The 22,204-nt window shown below is 43.0% G+C and overlaps 1 protein-coding gene across 11 annotated transcripts in view; it reads left to right on the plus strand.

The window, feature by feature from the left end:
* The window catches only part of ABCC5 (ATP binding cassette subfamily C member 5), a 213,514-nt gene that overhangs the window by 170,104 nt on the left and 21,206 nt on the right, over positions 1-22,204 (plus strand). For all 11 annotated transcript variants that reach the window (XM_086944467.1, XM_086944468.1, XM_086944480.1 and 8 more), the window contains 5 exons: positions 5,512-5,665; positions 10,959-11,087; positions 12,934-13,120; positions 18,255-18,344; positions 21,152-21,341. In XM_086944467.1, the coding sequence (XP_086800593.1) occupies positions 5,512-5,665; positions 10,959-11,087; positions 12,934-13,120; positions 18,255-18,344; positions 21,152-21,341 (750 nt within the window). The remainder of the gene's footprint in view (positions 1-5,511; positions 5,666-10,958; positions 11,088-12,933; positions 13,121-18,254; positions 18,345-21,151; positions 21,342-22,204) is intronic.

The raw sequence follows: 22,204 nt of genomic DNA on the forward strand, positions 1-22,204 counted from the left end.
ACCAAAGACCCCTGCACACAAGCCCCACAGTCTGAGTCCAGATCAACCGGCAGTGCATCCTGGCTCCAGAGACCCTAAAGACCCAAGCCCCCTTGTGGGTTTAAAATGATTGAGGCCCCCCAGTCTACGCCTGCAGCTTCTTTGTATAGGTACTGTTTCCCATTGATTTCAACGGGCTGCCCGACCCCAAAAAGCACCTCTGCACCCGAACGCCCCAGACCCGACCGAGGTGAACTGTTGGTTCTGCATTCGACCTTGGCCCTACTTATCTTGAGTCCTAAAGAACAGTCCTGTAAGTTGTTGACAAGAGGTCCTATGCAGTGTATGTTTCCCCCCATAGGTTAACATTACGCAAATACAGTATTGTCTACATAAATTCTGAAAACCTATCTTAAAAGTACTTACCTGAACCCACTTTGTGGGCTTACAGCCGCCCATTGCCTTTTTATTCGTCCCTTCGATTGTCCTTTAAAAATGCTTACTTGCTAGTGGTGAATCCTTCCTCTTTGCCCCTCCAAACTTATGTCGCTCTTTTTTCTTTTTTAACTTTGTTTGCTTTTTTCTTTTTTTATCAAAACGCATTCACCCAAAAGTGCATCTCTCATTATTTGCAATTTTCTTAATTTCGGTGTGCTGTTCTGGCAATGTGAATAACCGTTTTATCTGCTGACTTTTTTATGTTAGTGGTTATGTTCTAACAGGACAGCGTATAGCACGAGTCTGTAGGCAGTTGTGTAATACGAGCTGCATGTGTTGAAGGAGAGTGACTTTTCTTAAATACATGCAAATTGTATAGTGTCTCTGTATTAATGCTTAAAAGTTAACTGGCTACTAAAAAATAATTCTTAATTGCCCCTCAATATGAAGCATTTCCTCGTGGTGTGGCTCCTTTTTAAAAATTTAAATGGACAAGGTGGGCTATTAACTTTCTATTCTGTGCAGTCCTGCAATTTATCAAGCCTGAGGCCAGAGTTCCTTCAGACAGGCTCTGAACGGACCCTTTGGTATGGGGACTGCATTGTTCATCTTGGAAGGAAGGACTGGTTCTTCTGCTGTTATTCAAGCTCTTTGCTTGAGGCATGTCCTTATCTATCTGCAGTTAAAGTGTGTCAGTCTTTTATGCCACCAACCAAACTCCATACCTCCCTATGGTATGAAGTTGTAATGGGGAACTTAGTGGGGTAGAGAGAGGATCAGAACAGGTTTCAGGGACATTAATGTACAATGTCGTTAGTTGGAATAAAGCAGTCACAATGTTGACAAACTGTGATAGTACTTGCCTTTTTGTTATCATGTTTACACATGTGTAGGAAAGTGCCCTTTTTGACATGGTCACCCCTACTTTTTGCTTGGTATCTGATGCAATTTAGACAGAAGTGCACTGGGTTCCTGCGATCCAGGTCCCTAGAACCAAATCTTTCCCTAAAACTGTACAATTGTTCCCCCAAATGACGATACCTTTAACACCCCCTTTATGTCACTTGTAAATGGGACACCTGGCACCTAGGTCAACAAGACTTAATAGGGTCCCTAAGGGTTGCAGCATGTATTGTGCCACCCTAAAGGATCCCTCAGCACCAACATGCAAACTACCATTGCAGGCTGCGTTCCATGGTGCAGAGAAGTGTAGACGCAACATGGCACACCTCCTGTGTGCATTGCCTGCAGACACTGTATGCAGTATAGGCAAGTCACCCGGAAGTATTTACGAGTTTCCTAGCTACATGATTGCCTCTCTGAAACTAGAGATGTTTGGTATCAAACCCCTCATATTCATAAACCCACACTGAGTCCAGTGATGGATTTATTAATACATGCACACTGAAAACTTCCAACTGCTAATGTGCTGGCTGACTTGTGTAGATTAGGCTGTCACCACAGACCGTTTTCTGACCCCCTGCAGGAGGCTTCAAAATACTCTGCTGCCTTTTGATATGAGTTCCAAGGATTCCCCAGACAGGGGAAATGCCACCCTTTTCCCCGAGCCCATTTGGCACCAGGACAGGCGGGAAAATTAGCTAGACAGGAGCTGTATTCCCCTTTCTGGCGAATGCCACCCCTAAGGTGGGCTACCTGACATGGACATGACTTTTAGAATTCCACCATCTTAGTTTTCCTGGAATTAGGCTCTCTGGGTCAGGGTTATGCCCACTTCCCTCTGGAAGTGGTAATATAGAAGGTGTAGACACCATAAAGGCAAGTAGCCCATTGGCTACTACCGGTGACTCCCCTTAACCCCCCTAAAGTGAGCATTTAGGTGGCACTCCCGATTGAGACTCGATGGGGCCAGAAGAAGAGGACACAGAGCTGCGAGAACTGAAGACTTGCTGTGCACTTTTGGTGCCAAACTCTGCCTACCTGCACTAGCCTCGACAGTCCTGACCAGCTAGTCTCCCTGCAGCTGAAAATCTTCCAAGAACACAAGGAGACTGCCAGCCCTTTGCAAATTGTCAGCCATCTCCCCTGGAGTTGAAGAACTACTCCCCTGCAGTCCACAGGCTTTGAAAACGCAGTCTGGTTTACTGAGTTGCAGTTTCCAGGCCAGCCCAATGCAGCAGCCTCCCAGGAAGAGGACCATGTGCTCCTGAAGGGCAGATTTGTCCCCCCGCCAAGTGAGAAGACGCCAGGGCCAACCAGAGCTGCACAGATCAGTACCCGGGGTACCTGACCCTTGCAGCATACAGAGCATATAAGAGTTCAATTTGGACTACCACTGTACCAAGACCGTGCAGTTGTCTAGGGACATCATCACTGCAGAGACCCACTTCATGTGGCCCAGCTATCTTGATTTTGCACCCTCAACCGGCGAGAGCAACAACAGCAAGGCCCTAGGACACACATGGTGCAGCTAACTTTGCCACCCTGCACCTGAGCACCCCGGCCTGGGTACCAATGAACTGGTAGGTGCCCCCTTGTCGCCAGGAACTTTATGACCCCACCCCACCCCCTCTTGGGAGCTCCTGGGTTCGAACCCAAGTCCTCCTGTGCATCCTGTTTCTTGCCCCCCCCCCCCCCACCTTCTTCCCACCTCCGTAGAGTGGACATCTACCAATCCGACCAGCACCTCTGCACCCCGACGCCACAGAGCAGGTAACCAGTAACTGCTGGTGGTACTTTGAACCTTGGCCTCCTACAACCCCAAGTCCCGAAGCAGACCATCAGTAACTGACCGTAAATAACTGTATGCAACATATGCCTTTTCTCCCATAGGAAAGCATTGCTGCGTAAAGACTTATTTAAGTGAATGGTTTACTTATCTGTGAAAATACATGTTTAAAAAAGAACTCCCCTGATAACTAACTAAGTTTGTGGTATCAAAATGTATATAAAAACATGAGTTTATTTTTCTGAATTGGTCTCAGTCTTATTCTGGAGTGTGTGTCTCATTTATTGCCTCTTTAAGTACAGCAAATGCTTAGTACTATCCTCTGATAAGCCTAAACTGCTTCCCCACATTAGGACAAAAGAGCATTTACTGGCCTGAACTCTTCACACAGTGTACCTCGTTTTGGTCCACTATAAAAAGATCCAACTTTCTACAATGTGTTATGTTTAGTGTAGCCAGGCACAGACTGTTAACAGTGCATTATTCATAGGGTGCTCTTTGTGCGGTCAGGCATAAGCCACGTGTACTGGAATAGCACACCCTGACCCATGCACACTAAAACAAAACGTTTGTAGTAATTGTATAGCCCTACAATCCCTGGAGACACAGCACCCAAGATAATGTGCTGCAAGACTACACAATTATGCAGCCCAAAAGGCGAGACCTATTGGCTGTGCCAGGGCTTGTTTATTGTATGCTTTAGGCATTACATATTAGATTTTCAGTTGTATGATATGCATGTTGTATTCCTTACTCAGATTGCTGTTATGAAAGTGGAATTAAAATATTCAAAAATACACCTATTAAAGTAGCTATTATTTTTCAAAAACAGCTGGATTTAGAAGGGTGATAACTGATTAGCCACCTTAGACTGTTTTTCCCATCAAGATTGCTGTTCATTTCAAATTTCCCTCTGTGCAAGTTCATCAGAATTGTTCTTTGCTGGTAAGGATAAATGCAAGAGACTGCCTCAAGGAGTGCAGAGTTTATTCTTCATGGAGACACAGTTGGCAACACTAGTCAGCTAAAATGTTCCTTTTCTGCCAACCCCAGCCTGACTACATCTGATTTTACTTTAATCCAGGTCTTCGCAGGGTGGAGATGGGAGTAGTTTCCAAATAGGGAATTGCTGGATTATAGGGAGAAGCTGGCAATACGCTCGTGGCCAAGGCACTCCATTGCTAGGTGATGACCAGCTCAACACAGCGAAAGAGAGCTCATTGCTTGCTACTGAGCGGAGGCCCCGGGTCTGTTAGTGAGGAAACCAGGGCTCTACCAGGCTCTGACTTGAGGCTCGTGGATCAGTAAACATAAATGTTGTCATGTCTGCTCAAAGAACAAAAACTACCTCCAGAGTAATCACTGTTTTCAACAACATTCAGGGCCAGCGCATCCCTAAGGGAGTAAGGCAGCAGTCTTACTAAGAGCAATGAATTACAGCAAGACGCCTGGAAAATTGCCTTTTTCTGGGTTGTGCTGCAGGAGGAAAAAATATTTGTATTGCCAGTAGCACAGAACGTGATATAGAGGACACCTCTTGCACTCCTGTGATCTCCCAACCACTCACAATGCTATGTATGACATTTTAAGCAAATTCTAAGACACCGGCAGGGTGGGAGGAATTAATTAACTTCTCCAGTTATAAGTGACTGAAATTTTTTTCCTTATTTTAGCTGATAATGCCGGTCTCTTTCCACCACAAGTAGGGATACAAGGGCCTACAACTCTACACAGCCTGAATCATTATTCAGATACGTGTGGTAATGAAACTTTCAGAACCACCTCATTGATGTTCTGGAACAAATCCTCTTGTTCAATCCTCAGGAAAAGGGCCTAGAAATATGGAATGTTGTGCAATGGCATTGTTTACCTGTGTTATTCCTCATTCCTTAGAAAGCCTGGTGAGGATAATTTGTGATCCACTGGGAATAACCTTTCAGTACTACCAGTATCCTTGGTATCCCCAGTATTGGAGCATGTGGTACCCCCATATCTGTAACACTGCGGTTATACTATTATTACACCTTAATTACAGAAGCAGACATAATAGACAACTTGCAATGTATTTATTGTGTTCTTTACACTGTAAATTCTGGTACATGATGTTTCAGCGGGTCCATGAGCAAATGGTTTACAACAACTCTTTTGAAAATCTCTGCCTATGACTCAGGTGTGGCTGAACATGAGCTTAGGAAACTGGAAAAACTTCTAGTGAAACATGTCCACCTGTTTTTATTGCGCTATACTTTTCATTCACAGTTAATGTGGCCCATGTGCTTTCCCATGCTTTTTCTCGTTTAGTCTTTAACTTGGTTTGTTGTAGACAGGACATGACAGATCTGTTCTTTCATATGCATCCAGGAACTCTCCATTAGATAACGGTGTTCTTTTTCTGTGCTTTACAGTGGATATGCGCCTCCCATTCCAGGCCGAAATGTTTATCCAGAACGTTATCCTAGTGTTCTTCTGCTTGGGCGTCATCTCTTCAGTCTTCCCCTGGTTTCTTGTGGCAGTCGGACCTCTCGCTGTCCTCTTCACAATCCTGCATGTCGTCTCGAGGTGAGATCCTTAATGTGGTTATGTTGGTGACATTAATTCTGTTGAAATGACTGTCGCCTTTGTCTGGAATCATCCTTATTTTTTAAGACATTAGTCCTGCTTTCTTGAATACTCCCTTGAAGAAAAGGAGCGGGACACGGGCTAGTAGGTAATAAATTATTATTTATTAATTTAGTCCATACGTGCCATTTTATTTGCAAACCTTCAGTGGTGTCTTGACAGCTGCTGAAGTACCGACCCCAGCAACCATTTAGGATTCGTTTTTCTCACACAAATAGCAGGTCCTTGGCTCTTACGTTGGACGTAACATTGATATTAAGTAATTTGAGATGCTTTATATTCAAGCGTGAGAAGATTTTAGGATTTGTGTTGTAGAAATTTACAATGGCAAAATGGATCACATATCACTACATTAGGAGGACAAACAAAGACCATGAAACCAAAGGGAGACTAAGTTGAAATTGACCCGAGACACTCAAGAGGACCAGTTCAGCGGAGATGATTGCATGGAATATCTGAGCACTACGCTTAAAGACATGAAGTGCTGTGGTTTCTAAGGTGGCAAAACTGAAAGACTACATGGATACAAAAAAATTACTGTACAGAGCTAGAGCACACACAATTGTCTGCAAAATGTAGGAATGTATTTCTTACCTAACTCTTTCTGATCAGAGGTGGTACTGATTCAGTTAGTTGACACAATCCCGTTCAGAGGAGATGAGTTGGGGTGTGGGTCATTAAGTCAAGACGTGTTTTACCCTAATCTGTATGCCCGCACATAGCAGGCGTGCCTTTTCCCCAAAAATGTTGCTTTCTGAAGTGGGATAAAATTACTGCAGACTGATGATCGGGGAGATCCTTATTTTTTTCCTCATTCTGTCAAAATTGCTGAAACTCTAGCTTTCAAATGTAGGAAAAGGTAGGTGAACTCGGAAGAGAGCATCTTGTGATGTCCAGTGAAGGGATCAGAAATGCAGTGATGCCATACCACAATGGACTGAAGTGACACAGTTTAGGTTACTAGTCAAGTTAACACTGCCTTTTGTTATTGTATCTTTCTGTGATCTCACACCACTGGGCTCCGACCGCGTGTCCCAGGACATGCTCTTTGAACGGGGAATGCTGCAGCTATTTCTATTGTTTTGTATTAATGTATATTTGAAAACACCACAATTATAATTCACAATAAATATGCTTGGCGCAATGAGAGTAAGGTATGCAGTGTTAAGAAATGAATTGTATTTATTCCACATACAAGTCTATTGGTTGTACCTAAAACTGCATACATTTACTTAAGGGTCAACTGCATATCATCAATGTAATTGTAAAATCATTGCATAGTTAGTGCTCTCAGTGCAAAGAGAAAAGGGAGTGAAGGGTTTGTGAGGGACAAGGTAAAGGTGGTGTGACAATGTTGCATCACATTCAAATCATAACGCCTTTACAATTAAGGTAATAACAATGTTCCCGCAATACATCACACATAGGCAAGATTAGATCATTCTTTTTTTCTATGGTGTGTAGAATTAGGCGTAGTCTACTTTTCGACCCCGGGGTGTGATGTATTGCGGGAACATTGTTATTACCTTAATTGTAAAGGCGTTATGATTTGAATGTGATGCAACATTGTCACACCACCTTTACCTTGTCCCTCACAAACCCTTCACTCCCTTTTCTCTTTGCACTGAGAGCACTAACTATGCAATGATTTTACAATTACATTGATGATATGCAGTTGACCCTTAAGTAAATGTATGCAGTTTTAGGTACAACCAATAGACTTGTATGTGGAATAAATACAATTCATTTCTTAACACTGCATACCTTACTCTCATTGCGCCAAGCATATTTATTGTGAATTATAATTGTGGTGTTTTCAAATATACATTAATACAAAATAATTGTAAAACTACTTCTAATCAACTCGGACTACTTTTTCCTTGTACTTATGTAGTGACCCAGGTCCACGAGTTTTGAGGGCTCGCCCCTTTTCGAACTCCTGCAGCTATTTCTATAGCATGGACAATTCACTGGTACTTAATTCACGCCACTTGTTGGCGTTTGCATACAGTGTTTGATATGGAGCAGTACTTTCCTCTGCAGACTTTCCTAGAAAAAATGTTTCTTCCCTTTTTTTCAAAAGTTTCTAGCAAGATGTAGTCTTCTGATTCAAGTTCTTCTGGTGGAACTATAGAACCTTGCTCCTATTCGCTCTGTTTATTTTGACCCTGCCAAATAAAAGAGCCTTCTCCTAAAGGATTTTGTTACTGATAAGACCAGCTTAATGTTGAATCTCATGATGACACATGCTTCAGCATCAAGCATCTTGATATTGAGGAGGAGTTGTTCTTTAGATACATCACACTTATTGGTAGTGACATCACCTCAGCATAGAATATGACCTAGTGAATTCTCTTGGCATTGCACACTTCTATTATACATTGGGACAACTCTTAGGAGGTGGAAGCAACTTCATTGACCTGAGGCTTACCAGCTGTAAACTGAAGTAAGTTGCCCAAGAGATAGAGAATGTTTCCAGTCTTTTAAAATCCACTTGGGCATTTGTTGATCGGTTGAACACACCTGCCCAGTATGGCAGTCAGGCAGGAAACCATAGTAGGCACCGTGCACACATGAATGAATGAATAAAGCTTATGAAGCACTAGCTACTACTCCAATAAGGGAACTCTGACACTAAAGGAAGACAGTTAAGAGGGCAAGAATCATATGTTTAAACAGCCAGATCTTAAGTTTTTTTTTTCCTGAAAGACTGATAGGTGGAGGCAAGTCTGAGAGACGAGGACCGCGTGTTCCACTTCTTTGCATTATATAAGAACATATTTGACCACCAGTGTGGCTTCTCCCTATAGCATTAAACTGTAAAGGTGTAGCACAAGGTGAACAAAGACCACATACAGGTCTGTATATACAAACCTTTCTTTTGAGGTAAATGGGGCCTTCACATTTAATTGCTCAATAGCACAATCACAAGGCCATAAAGGTGCATCTATGCTGCATCGGAAACCAATATCAGGTAGGAAGGAAAAGGCTGACCGGCATCCTCCAAGATGGGTTAAAAATCACTCCAACAGCAGCATTCAGAATGACTTTGAAATTGTTTGAGAAATACGGGAAGGTCAAGATATAAGAAATTTGCATAGTCTTAGTGAGTAGTAGTTAAACAATTTTTCGAATGGAAGTGGGAAAGCTTTATAAACATACCACAAAAACTGTAACGCTGTAACCTGTGAATTGAAGGTTAAGCTGGAATCAAATAAAACACCCTGGGTTCCTGGTACAAGAGGTGGGGTGAGAGAAGGTCCCAATTCTGGGGGCCACCATTTGGAGCACCAAATGAACTACTAAGGCTAGAAAGCAAGATCCGTCTCTTATCAGAATTCAGTTAAAAAAAAAATGCATTTCATCCACTCTGCTGCAAGCACCATACAGGTGGGAAAGCAACGGTGTTTCGCTAGAGTTGTTTGACATGGAGACGATAATGTGAATATTGTAAGTATAGAACATTCTGCAGAACCCAAAAGATCTAATTAAAGAATCTAGATGGGAGATGTATGTATTATAGAGTGGACAAAGGGAGGATCTCTGAGGAACACTGCACAGAAAATGAAACTGGAGTAAGAACAAACAATTTGTTCTCTCAGTCAAAAACAGATTTAAGCCATCCCAATACCAGACCACAGACACCAGTATTGATTAGATGTTGAACAAGTACTGAATGAGGAACTATGTCGAAGCTGCAGTGTGAGAGAATAGGACAAAAGTGACAGATCCGCCCTGGTCCAAGATGGTTCCAAGATCGTCAACTACTCCTAAGAGCACAGTATCAGTACTGTGAACTGCTCTAAACATTGGTTTGAAATTGAATAGTGTCAACAGGCGAAGTCATGGGATTTAGAGAAACTACAGACTAAAAGCTAGAACACAGCTTATGAATTTTGTCTTGGAAGAACAGTGCTAAATTGTTTCATATATCCTGTGAGTGTTTGATGTTGTGTGAGCACACAGTAGGAGAAATGAGACTGTTTAAATTGAAAAAGCCTCCGTAGTAGAGTTTTTAGCATCCTAGGCCCTGGATGCAGAGAAAGCAGGCTGTTGATATTTCATGATACAAAACAAAAAGATCCACCCTCAGATAGATGTAAAAGCCATATCCTCCCAGACTACCTGTGTTTCCTACAGGGGTGGAGAAACACATAGTTTGTTTAAATACCCCTCACACACCAGAAGGGCCCTTGTTTTCATGCTTCATCATAAGGGTCTTCCCGCCCAGCTGCCAAACGGGGCGTGCTGCGACCGACTGCGTGGGAGCACTGTTTTGAGAAGACTGTATCGTGCAGGAGTGTGAGTGGAAGGGTCAGGGTCAGGGTCAGGAGTGAATAAGAAAGTAAAGTTAAATACCTGGCAGTGCCTCTGGTTATGTTATGTTAAAAGTTGCTTATAAAGCGCAGAACACCCAGGGGTTTCATGGCGCTACTTAGAACCTACCGAGAGCAGTTATTTGTGAGCTCTCGTAAACAACCACGTTTTCGATAATTTCCTGAATTTAAGTAGATCTGTGCAAGATCGAATCTCCAAAGGGAGTGAATTCCATAATCTGGTGGCTAGGAAAGCAAATCGTCGTCCACCTTGTCTTTTCCGTTTATAAGTGGGAGTAGCAAGTAGCTGGAGATGCATTGAACGGAGGTGGCGTGAAGGTATATACCTAGTCAACAGTGTGTGTTAATGAATTTAGGACTTTTGCCGTGGAGTGATTTAAGAATCTGGCATCCCGTTTTGAACTCTACCCTTTCAGATATTGGTAGTCAATTAAGTTTCTTCAGTAAGTGTCTGGCTGAAAGACATCTAGGTTGTTGATGGATTAGTCTGGCAGCCTGATTCTTGACCATTTGGAGCCTCTTAGTGAGATAAAGTGGCAGCCCCAAGTAGATTGAATTAGCGTAATCTAGGTGTGAAATCACCAAGGCTATCCTCCTCCTTCTCCTCCCTCCTCCCTCCTCATCCTCCTTCTCCTCATGAGTTTAGGCCTATGTTGTTGAATGTGAACTATTACAAATTAGGTGTTACCAGGACACCCAACCCAGTTGCACTACATGGAATGTGATGTCAAGGCTCTGATGGGAGGATTCAAATGGGTGTATCAAGTTCTAATCATTGTGCACACTTATGATGATCATATGTGAATTTTGAGATGATCTGTTTTCAGGACCTTGGCATGTGGTTATTGTAAACTTCGACCCTGCTGACTTCCCTGTTGCTCCTTTGTCTGTTTCAGAGTCTTCATTCGAGAGCTAAAGCGTTTGGACAACATCAGCCAGTCTCCCTTCATTTCACACATCACTTCGAGCATCCAGGGGCTCTCAACCATCCATGCATACAACAAGGGGCACGAATTCCTCCACAGGTTTGTATCAAGTCTTAGTCGTATAAAGTACTTTTCTGTAATTCGGTTAACAAAATTTAACGGATCTTCATTGGCGGATCGTATGTTCGGGGGGGGGGGGTGCGTGAAAACAATACATAAAAACAACTTACCTGTAGACGAACATGACGTGCTTTGGTGTGGACGTCTTCTTCCTTCCACAGCATCCCGGCTACCAGGAAACTCCCTTGCCCATTCCTCGTGCTGCTCACATGGAGCATGTGAGCAGTGCCCTGAATGCAGGGTGAGTCCTCACTGGGCTCCACGGCGCTCTGGAGGCCTGCACTTGCTCTCAGCCCAGCGGTCTTTAGACAGCTACATTGAGAGGTTTCAAGTACGCATCTGAGGCTGGACGTCTCAAGACGGCCAGCCAAAAGCCATGCGCACTTCAAACAAGGGTAAAAGGCATCCCACCCTGCTGTTGTCGCTGAGCAGCAGCCCCACCCCCTCCTGACGCTCTGTTCGGGAGGGGGATTACAAAATAAAATGGTAAACTACAATTTTATTTTTCATCTCTGGGGCTTTGGGGGTAATGCAAGTGGGGCGACGCTCCTCTGCTTCAACGGAGTACAGCCTCTCCCTTCTTCCTTTAAATGCATCATCATTCCATCTAAATCTAGTAGCATGAAGCACAAGATGACAATGGGAAGAACTTAGGTTTCACTTTTTTTTTTTTAGAGTTGAAGCAGTAACAACTTTGTGCTAATTTCCAAATGCACAAACCTGACCTTCAGCAGATGCAAAGATGTAATGTTGTTTTATAGAATTGGGTTTCCTGTTAGTTTTCATGAACTTATTTTATATCTGATTCCCCTGCAGTGCAAATCCCCTGCAGACGTCTCATGGTATGATATTAGTATAAAGAAAAACAATCACTGGAAGGCTAGGGTTTCTCTGTAAATTCAACAAAGCATGGATTTAAGATGGCCTAAAAGATATTGAGCAAAATTATTAATTTAATTCCAAGTGGAAAAAGCAGAGGGAACTGGAAATACATGGAACTAGCCACGGAAGTGACTTTTAAAACATTGTAAAATCATTCACAGCACAGCCTTCATCTGATCAATGGATTCGGGTCAAAGGTTTAAAACAAACTTGTTAATTGACATTAGCATTGAATTTAAAGACTAAACATTTTTAATTGGAAGGAAACTATTTGGAAAAAGTAACTGTTAAATATTATTAATTATGTATTCTTTGTTTTAAGTTTATTAAAATGGAATAAGTGATGAGGAAGAACTGCTTGTTAATAAATAAAGGCAGATGTGAAGTTTGAAATGGGACTATTGTAATTTTAAAGTGTAAACGTTTTATTATCATTCAGGCCTACAGAAACATGTTTCTGTCCTCCATCCCCATTTATATAGGGTAGGAATGCACGCTAAAAAGAATTAGCTTCGAAAAGTGCTGCTTTACGTTACAGTATTCTTGTTTTACTATGCTGATGGGCGGGTGGAGTCCTGTGAGAAGCTGTCACTGCACACAATGAATGAAAGGTGGGAATTCTTTGCATTTAGAAGAATAAAGCAGAGGATTTAAGTGATAATCAGGGAGAGGACATGGGTGTAGAGAAGCAGAGCAGGAGTCAAGGTAAGAGCCCTCCTCCTGGGGCAGCAGCGATGTCCAGACAAGTTGAGCAGTTTATTGTATGGCAGAGTCCTATTACCGTCTTGGTTCCACATTTCTAATCAAGATTCCTCTTGTTCATATGCAAACCACATGAGCATTGTTCATGCTTAAGTCACCCCCTACATCAACCAGGTCTGCTACTCTCATCAAATAAATACAGAGTGAGATGTCATGTGTATCTTGTGTGTCTTCTGTTTAGGTACCAAGAGCTGCTGGACAGCAACCAAGCCCCTTTCTACCTGTTCAGCTGTGCAATGCGCTGGCTTGCCATTAGACTGGATGTCATCAGCATGATGCTAATCACGACCACAGCACTGATGATTGTCCTCATGCACGGTCGCATCACCCCAGCCTACGCCGGGTTGGCCATCTCCTATGCAGTCCAGGTACAGCCAGTGGTTACTCTCTAGCACTGCAGGATTTGAATCCACCTAGCTTTCACATGTGTGTTTTTACTGTGGAAATTCTTTGTTGTGTAGAATATTTTGTTTATTATTTTTAGTCAATTTGATTTGTATTTTTGAAGAACTCTGCACAACTTTATTGACTCATACCTACCATGTTATGTGTTAATTGTTGCCAGCAATCTTTATTTCGGCATTACGCCAAAAAAGACCAAAAGTAAAAAAATATTACAAGTAAAAAATGGCATATGAAAACCAGTGATAAATTAAAATTATCATTCTTCTCTATGTACATTAAAACAATTTTGCAAAATGTAATAGTTAATAGTAATTTGCAATTGCTTCCAGAATATTGAAGAATGTTGGCCAATACTAGTAGAACACTTTTAAGTTATGCGTATTCTGTGAAATAAATCTCAGATCCTGCTCTTTTCAGCACTTGACACAAATTTGCCCCTACAACTTACTGCACTTTTTTTTGTAGAATTTGTTTAATTCATTTCTGTGATTGACAAAGACAGTAATTGTTTTGATAGATTTAGTTTACTACTTGTTTAAGTTTAACCCAACACAATCTCAAATAACTCTAAATAGTTGTTCCTCTCAAAGTCAACTTCACATTGTATGCTTTTTTTTAATTTTTTAATTGTCATGTTCTCTACGTATAACAATACTGGGGCATATTGACCAAGCCTGATTTACCAGATGTACAAACAAGCAGATAATAAATTATACATAGTTTCAAATATGACTTTATTCAGACTACCACTACCAATATTATAGATCGTAATTATTCATTGCAATCATGCATATGTATAACAGTTGGCTCTCGAGGACAAACTAAGCATAGGCATAACATTATTGCTACTTGATTAGTCCAGGCGGGCATGCAAACCAATGAGCTTTAGTCCATAACAGTGTTGAGTAGGTATGTGTACAAGGCTCACCATATATCCTTTGGCCTTGAAGCATGGGGGATAGTTTTCTCAAAGTACTCCATCTAGTTCTTGGTTCCAATTACTATAGGTCGGAGCATTCCCCATGCTGTGGATTTCTGGACTGTCACATGTCTGTGTCGGACCAACCCAAGAAGGGTGACTTTCCATGTTATGAACATTAATATTCCATACCCCTTCACTGATGCCATGGTGGGGATTATAAAATTGTAAACTCACTACTGCCCTTCGTCTACAATATGAAGTGCAAGACGATGCACATGAGGAAGTGACAAAAATGCTTGCTGATAGCGTCCGTAACTGACTTCAGTAAACTTCTCCTTTTTCCGCCACCTGCGCAGACATACCAATTGCAGCAGTGACCAAGATATTTCACCGTTCCTCCCCGCCATCAAATCTATTAATACAATAGCTAACTTAGTAAAATGTATAAAAATATAGAGTAGGACTCAGCCTTGTGGGTAGCTACAGATGGTGTTTTACACGCACTTCACTTAAGTGAAGGTGGGCAAGGGGAGAGGAGCACTTACCAGTTGGACAAAATGAATAGTATTTCAGCACGAATTGTATCAGTCAGCCATCTATTATAATGCTGAAACATGCTTCCCCTAGACCATCTATTATAATGCTGAAACATGCTTCCCCTAGACCAGCGATGTGGCATGTGGGCTATAAATCATGCCCTTCAGTACAAAATAGATAAACATACTGTAATTAATCTAAGCCTGCACACTGAGGAGAACATGATCTGTACTATAGATTGGTGCTTAAAGTATATCTCTATCATTTCAGTCCTCTTCATCATCGCTCTGGCTCGGGAAAGAGGAGGTTGAATGGGACAGAGGGCACTTGGATTCATGCAGTCACGCCTTTCTTAAAAAATTTAATTTCCAACTGAAGTGTGTTGAAGACCTGCTGTTTGCCCTTGATAGAGATATTTAGGTACGGAAGGATAGAGCATTGCGTGTTGAAGTCCAGTCAGCTACAATTTTTTTGGACTTCTCCTGAGACAGCGCATGTTCTGTTGGAGAAATATTTTTTTAACACAAAAAAGCTTGACACAGGTTTAGAGCCCACCCATTACTTACCATTGATTGGCGTCCATGGCACACTTGTTTCCTTGCTTCTTATTGGTTGTTGGTCAGTACGTACTGCTTCCTCTCGGGGAGTCAGTGCTTGTGTCCTGTGGTAGAGCAAGGACCTAGCACAATTTCCTGTTTGAGGACGGGGTCCTTTAACTGGCTGTGTGCTCCTGCCGGTACTTTTTAAAAAACTTTCTGCCATGCACTCTAGAAGAGTGCATGGCGTTCTGTGGTCCGTCTCCCTCCCTCATGTTGCTTCCCCGTGCCCTCCCCCCGCTATCCATTGTTGCTGCTCCTTTCCACCCCACATCTCCTGTTTTGCTATCCATCCCACTTTCCATTGCTGCTGTTCCCTCCCTCCTCCCTTGTGTTGCGTTCCTCTGCCTTTCTCCTGCTTTCCATTGCTACTGCACGCTTCTCCCTCCCTGCACCTCCCTTAGATCGCTTGCCCCTGCAATTTCATTTTTAGACCTATTGCACAGCAGTGTGGGCTGCTGTGCAACTTGGTTTCATGGAAAGGAAAAAAAGCACTATTACGTGGTTGACGCTGGCTTCATCATAGCGCTTTTTTCTTTGTTATGAAATGTAGCACAACAGCCTATATTGCTATGCAACCCATCTAAAAAACATTGACAAAGTCAAAGATCTTGCATAGGCTAAACCTATTGGCTTTGCCAATTCTTGTCTTGATTGGCTGACTTCATTGAGTATGATGTTAAAGTCTGGAATAGAGCAATAGGAGTTTCCGTCTGGGAGCTCCCTCTCTGCTGAACCAGGCAGAGGACTGTGTCCCGGTCTCTAAAGTTGGAGAGGGGCAATATTTGGACAGACTGGGGTGCCTCGTGGCTGCGGAGTGCGAGCAATCTGTGTGCCCTCTTCACTATCAACAAATGAGACTCTTTCAGCTCCAAATAGGGTGGTGCACAACACCTGAATATAGTCTTCTGTGTGCCTGTACTTGTGTCTCCAGCACACTCTACGTGACCTAACCTCCAAGTCTTCATTCTTTGCTTGATAAGGCCTAGGACTTTCTCAATATAGAGCAGTTTGTTGTTGCTGGATTTAGCTGCATCCGCTGCATCAGATACTTTGTTCAACTACATCATTTCACTTCTGGTGTTTGTTGATCCCACGTTTCAAGAGATCCGTCCTGGAGCTAAAGTTATTCATTTTATTGTCAATGGACATGAGGTTTTCTGTATTTCCAGGTAGAAGGGACTTGCCACCAGTGTCTGTGCTGATGTCGTTCGATACCGTGGGATCGAACTGGGATGTATATTGCTCAGTGTTCATTGATTTAGCTTGGTGTCAAAAGTAACCCTTGATTGCCTGTGGCCGGTTTAGCCCATATTTGCAGACTACAGTAGGATTAAATTATCGCTGCCGCATACTCCACAGTTTCATTCAAGAGCAGACTGGCCTGTGATGAGACTCCCTTGCCTCACCCGCCCTCTGAACTCCTGTATGAACGAGGGTCAGATCATGAGCTGTCTGATAAGCAGGTTGCCCGAGTTAGGATATATGTAAAGGCAATGGCTAAATGCACTACTCGTGCACCACCTAGGTCTTCCCAAGCGCCGTAGATCTTTGTAACTGCAGGAATGCTGAGGTGCATGGCTGCTGTGATTTACACTTTGCTGCAGCCCCCCCTGTGAGCACTTAAAGTCCCCTGATCATTAGCCGTAGGTTACATATCTCTGCCCCCAAACAATAGTCCGGTATGCCTACGAGCCAGCTACAGTTCAATAGACAGGATATATTAATTTATTGCCATGCAGTCCAACAATGCTCACACACAGTCTGTCCGTACTACATTATCTGCTGAATTATTGTGCTTAAGAGCCCATATGGAAGTCTAATCTCTGGAAAGGTGAGGCGGTTGGCCCCTTCCCACTCTGCATCTCCCCTTGGGTGGCCCACGCTAGGCCGTCACGTTGCAGTCAAATTTAATATAGTGCCCAATGGCCTCTGCACTCTTTCCCTGACTCAACTCACGTCACCACTACTCTCTAACCATGACCGCACTCTGCTCTGCTTTCAGGATATCGTGTCACTCCACTTCACCTACTAGTCCCCTGCAGCACCACAGGAACCAGATGTCATTAACGCCATATGCTGCCCGTAGTCACAGCAACAGTAGCGGCCAAGAAGTCCAAGTCACACTCCAGAATCTCACACTCTGGGCATGCCACTGTCAGACAAACTGGTCTCCAGCTACCCAAGAAAGGCAGCTGTCCCTATGGCAAAGCCCAGAATCTCCCTGGAACAGTAACCACCTGGCACAGGAGCATGTTGGTAGCAGCGGGTGGCACCCCAACAAAAAGGACCACCACACCCAGCAACAGGCCCTGACCAGACCAATCTAGCCCCCTTGGCTTTCAGTCACCAGGAGATGTGGTTGTCTACATAAAGGAGATTAGAATCATCCACGTTCATCACAACAATCATGTGGCCTCCCCTCACAGGACCATGGTAGCGACAGACTCTTTGGCAGAAGAAAGGCTCGTCCCAGCAACAGGCCTCTAACACGGATTTGACTAGGTCCTGACTTGGCTCACTCAGCTTTGAAATGGCACCAGCTACCCACTAAATTTGCCCACAGCACTCCTGCATGCCTTCAGTAGTCTGTCTGTCTTTCATGCATAGTTATCTCACCTAGTAACGTAGATTAAAACACTTGGCCTGAGAAGACTCACAGCAGTGTGGCCACAGCAGAGCCCGGAACTCTGCCATGCCCCTCAACCCCTCGCCCACAGTATTGCAAGCTTCTGCAATCGGTCAGTAATAAGATGCTGAACACTTTTGTAAGGGATGAAGTAACATTGCAATTATTGTTTAATGCTCCTAGTATATATGGCCCCCTGCCTACATATGTGTTGCTTGTTTGTACCCTGAAAAGGTGTACCGTGTAGTACTTTGTAGACCAGCCAATCCTGTTGTGTTGTTGGTTTTATCCTGTGAGGCTGCCTTTGTTCTTGTCGGACAGACCACATAGTAATCTACCAATATGTTTGGTCTGAAGAGCACAGATCCATGATGGACAGGTTTAAGTACCTTGTGTTTTTATCTTGTTTTCAGCTGACAGGCCTTTTCCAGTTCACGGTCCGGCTGGCGTCTGAGACAGAGGCCCGATTCACGTCTGTGGAGAGGATCAGTCATTACATCAAGGTATGCTGTTAATGTTTTACAAGCCTGAATGCGTCATCTGCCCAAAACGCATAGCAGTATGACATTACGAGATTTCACTTATTAGATATACAGTGACTGCTTGGCAGAGGTCTTTAACTGCCCTGTCTCTTCTCATTCTATGATTTGTAATGCTGATAAACTATTCTTTTTAAAATCCACATTTCTGTGTTTTGGGCGATTGCTGGATGTTTCGTAAGGTAGGAGTGAGAAAGGGTAAATACATAATTAGCTGCAAGTTGAAACACTCAGTCACATGTTCCTAAAAATATTTTTAAGAATAAAATCCTTTCATTATGACGCCAAATGGGTTGATTTACATTTCTCACCTAAAAATGGGGATATTTTAGCCAGTGATGAAGGGGTGTCAGTCAGGCACTTGTTGGCTAGTATTCCTGGGTTGTCCTCATATCGCAATGCAGGGACAGGCTCAATGGATGTGAAGAAAATGGGCATAGCCACCTGAACCAAGTTGCAACAATAAAAACCAGTGGTATCTTTGTGATGGTACTCTTCCACACCAACTTGATGACCTAAGGATTTCTCTCAAACTCTGTGAATTGGCCTTTCCAACATGTAGCCCTAGCTACATAAAGGAAACCAGCTTTATGCTAAGCCAAGACCTAAGGCCCTAGGAAGGGAACTGAGAAATTCCGAGAGCACAGTACAGCCTCGCTTCACAGTTAGCCTCTATTCAGGTCTTTACTTATTTGAATATCAAAGATAAAAGATTATAAATTGTGCATTTAGGTTTTGGCAACATGTACAAAGATTCAACTGGATAGTCAATAGTGTGTAAACCAAGCAGCCCCCCCAGCGATATCCAGGCTTTCATTTTGTACTTGTAAAGCCAAAGCCCCTCCTTAGTCTTTGGCGTTTGTGGCTTTGTGCCCTCTTCGTTACAAACAAGGGCAGTCTCTTTCTCTTCTTCTTGCTTGGCCTCTCAGCAGTCTTACACACTGAGCATCATTGACATCCTGTTACCCACATGGGATTCTCCAGCACCATACTTTGCTCGGGCTTGTTTTAGCGATTTGATCTACGCCAGCACAGTAAACTGGGCAGTACAGCTAGTGACCTGTCCAGTCCCACAAAGTTGTTTTTTGACCTATACCTAGACCACCATAGAGTCATCCTTGTCAGTCAATCGAGGGACCATTTGCAGGTGAAACTCGCAATGAGCTGGAAAGTTCTAAATTACAGGAAATAGGCAACCTTGAAGACCGACCCTCCTACGGACATTGGTTGTCCCGCACCTACCTCAATCTTAAAATGACCTCATGGAATTTCATCCCGATTGCCAAAAGCACCAGGAAAGCCTAAATTCAAAACTGCCTTTGCAACGTGAAACTGAACACATTTTCATTCAAAATTATTCCTTTTCACCAGTGACCGACCTTCTATTTGGCCCACATAGCTAGACAACTTCATTCTAAGAATCAATTCTAAGCAAAAGGAAGGCATACCTTAAAATATTTAAGAACAACTATCCATGTTTTTGCCCTCTGTCACCTGAATAGTGATAGTAACTTACTCACTAGCATTTTCAGTGCCACCCTGACCTAACTGAAGAATGTCCTTCATGCAGCCTTATGTCTGAAAAGACTGAAGAAATAGAACATCTAACACACCCCGTTGGTTGTACATAGGGTGCTCCTTCAAGCCTGAATCATGTACAAGAGTTCTTGCCTTGATGATAGGTGCCTGTGCCTGTGTTGGAAAGACTAAATGTCTGGAGGCCATTGCAATTTGTTCAGCAAGTACAAGTCTTCTCCAACTATAAACCCAGAAAGTGGAACATCTGGTTCAATCCTCTTCCAGTTTGATAAAAAAAACTCAACATCTATCTCTCCAAGGTATTCCTCTTCTGTCATAGAGGAGAAACCTCCCAGCTATGACTGCCAAAGAACGAGTAGCCTCCTCTAATCTCCTTCCCACTTGCTGTACACAATTGTGAATGTTCTCGGCCCTCTCAGTGTACATACGGTTCTCGACTTCTCCATCTAGGTTTCCTTGAGCCTGCTTTACAACACTGCTACCATCTCTAAAGTCTTCTTAATGTATGCACTCTCTTTTATATAGGATGCCTTACTAAAGCTTGGTCTGTTCTGCCCTAAATGTGAAGTTCCTGCTTTTGAACCATCATCTACTGTGTAATCTCAAGACCACAAGAAATCGAGAATGTTCACCTGTAAGGCTTTCGAAAACTAAGACAATTTGATACAGGAGGGAGCCTTATTGGCTCCAGCAATGAGACCCATCTGAATTGACAGTGGCCCTCGGTCCCGAGGCATTACTTTTAACCCAACCAAGGTGACTCTGAAGTACAGCCTGTCGAAAAAAGGTGCCTGACTTGTATCCCTCTGGACCGAATAACTGCTGATAATCGGTGCTGCCGTGAAGGGTATAGTGGAATGTCAGTCATTCCATCTACAGTATTTTCCTCAACTCGTAGCCTTATGAGTAAAGCTGGAGATAATCTAGAAACAAAGAAATTTCACTTAACAAAGATTCAAGGATGTGAAGTCAAAAATGGTGAAATCTGGGACGGCAGAGGAGGGTTAAGACCATCATGAATTTCTTGGAAAGCCTTATTTTCATGTGGGTTTTGACATTGAGTCAGAAGTGCTTTTTAATGCGAACATCAGGGTTTATGATCATTGAAGGTATTTAAAATGATAAAATACTGGTAACGGTTGATGGCAGGGGAATGTATAATCAATATGTTGCTTCTCTAGCCTGATGAGTTACTGACGGCTCTTTTGTTGGAACTTTTTGTTTCTTCTTAGACTCTTGCTCTTGAAGCCCCTGCACGAACTAAAAACAAGCCTCTGCCCGTGGACTGGCCTCAAGAGGGGGAGGTAGTTTTCGAAAATGCTGAGATGAGGTACAGAGAGAACCTCCCGCTGGTCCTGAAAAAAGTGTCCTTCACAATCAAACCCAAAGAAAAGATTGGTATTGTCGGGAGGACAGGCTCAGGTGAGCAGCAGAATGCCAACGTAAGGTGGTTTCCAAACGAGAACATGATGTCGGTGTCTATACACCGATAGATAATGTACAAAAAATGTTTACAGAATACTTACTACACAACAAATGAAGTAATGTTTAGATGTTTAACTGATCGGCCTCGTGTCTAGATCCTGTCAGGGATGCTAATTTTATTGATCACTCAAGAGTGAAGTCCGCAAACTCTGCAACCTTCTAATAAAGATGGATATGTACAAATGGTATAATAGTCTGCTGAACTATTGAATGAGCCCAATTGTTCGCAAGATGCACATAAACAATTCTAATTCCAATGAGCCTACTCAGTGGTGTGTTGAAACTAAACAAATAGCTGGATTTAAAGGCATGTGTAACTTTGAGCTTACCATGCATATTTTATTTGTGTGCAGTGTTGTTGCTGAAAATATGAGTAGGGCTGCTTAAGGATCTGCCGTGAGTTTAACCAAAGGCACAAATAATCAAGCCTGAGGGTGTTAAGTTTGCCAGATTGATGTACTTAAAGGTTCTAGCGATCAGGCAGATCCTCTGGAATAGACGTGGGCTGCATGTCTGTGTTGGTGAGTGAGCACCTAGGGGCCAAGATGGTGTATCTTGTGCTTCCTCAATCAAATTCGCTGTCATACCCATCCAGCCTGAGGTGCATTGATCTAGTGATGAGGGGGTAAGTCTTTAATGGCAGTAAACAGTGATAGAATGTAGTATTTTGGATGGTGTGATGAGCCGGTCCGACGGTACAAGGAGTAGCAGTCTGACCGTATTACTGTCTCACAGTAGGAGTTCTTCTCTTTGGTCCTTTGAGAGCTCTGGAGACTTGGATGGCAGTGACTTTCTGTTCA

The sequence above is a fragment of the Lissotriton vulgaris genome, chromosome 11, assembly GCF_964263255.1.
Source record: "Lissotriton vulgaris chromosome 11, aLisVul1.2, whole genome shotgun sequence".
NCBI lineage: Eukaryota > Metazoa > Chordata > Amphibia > Caudata > Salamandridae > Lissotriton > Lissotriton vulgaris.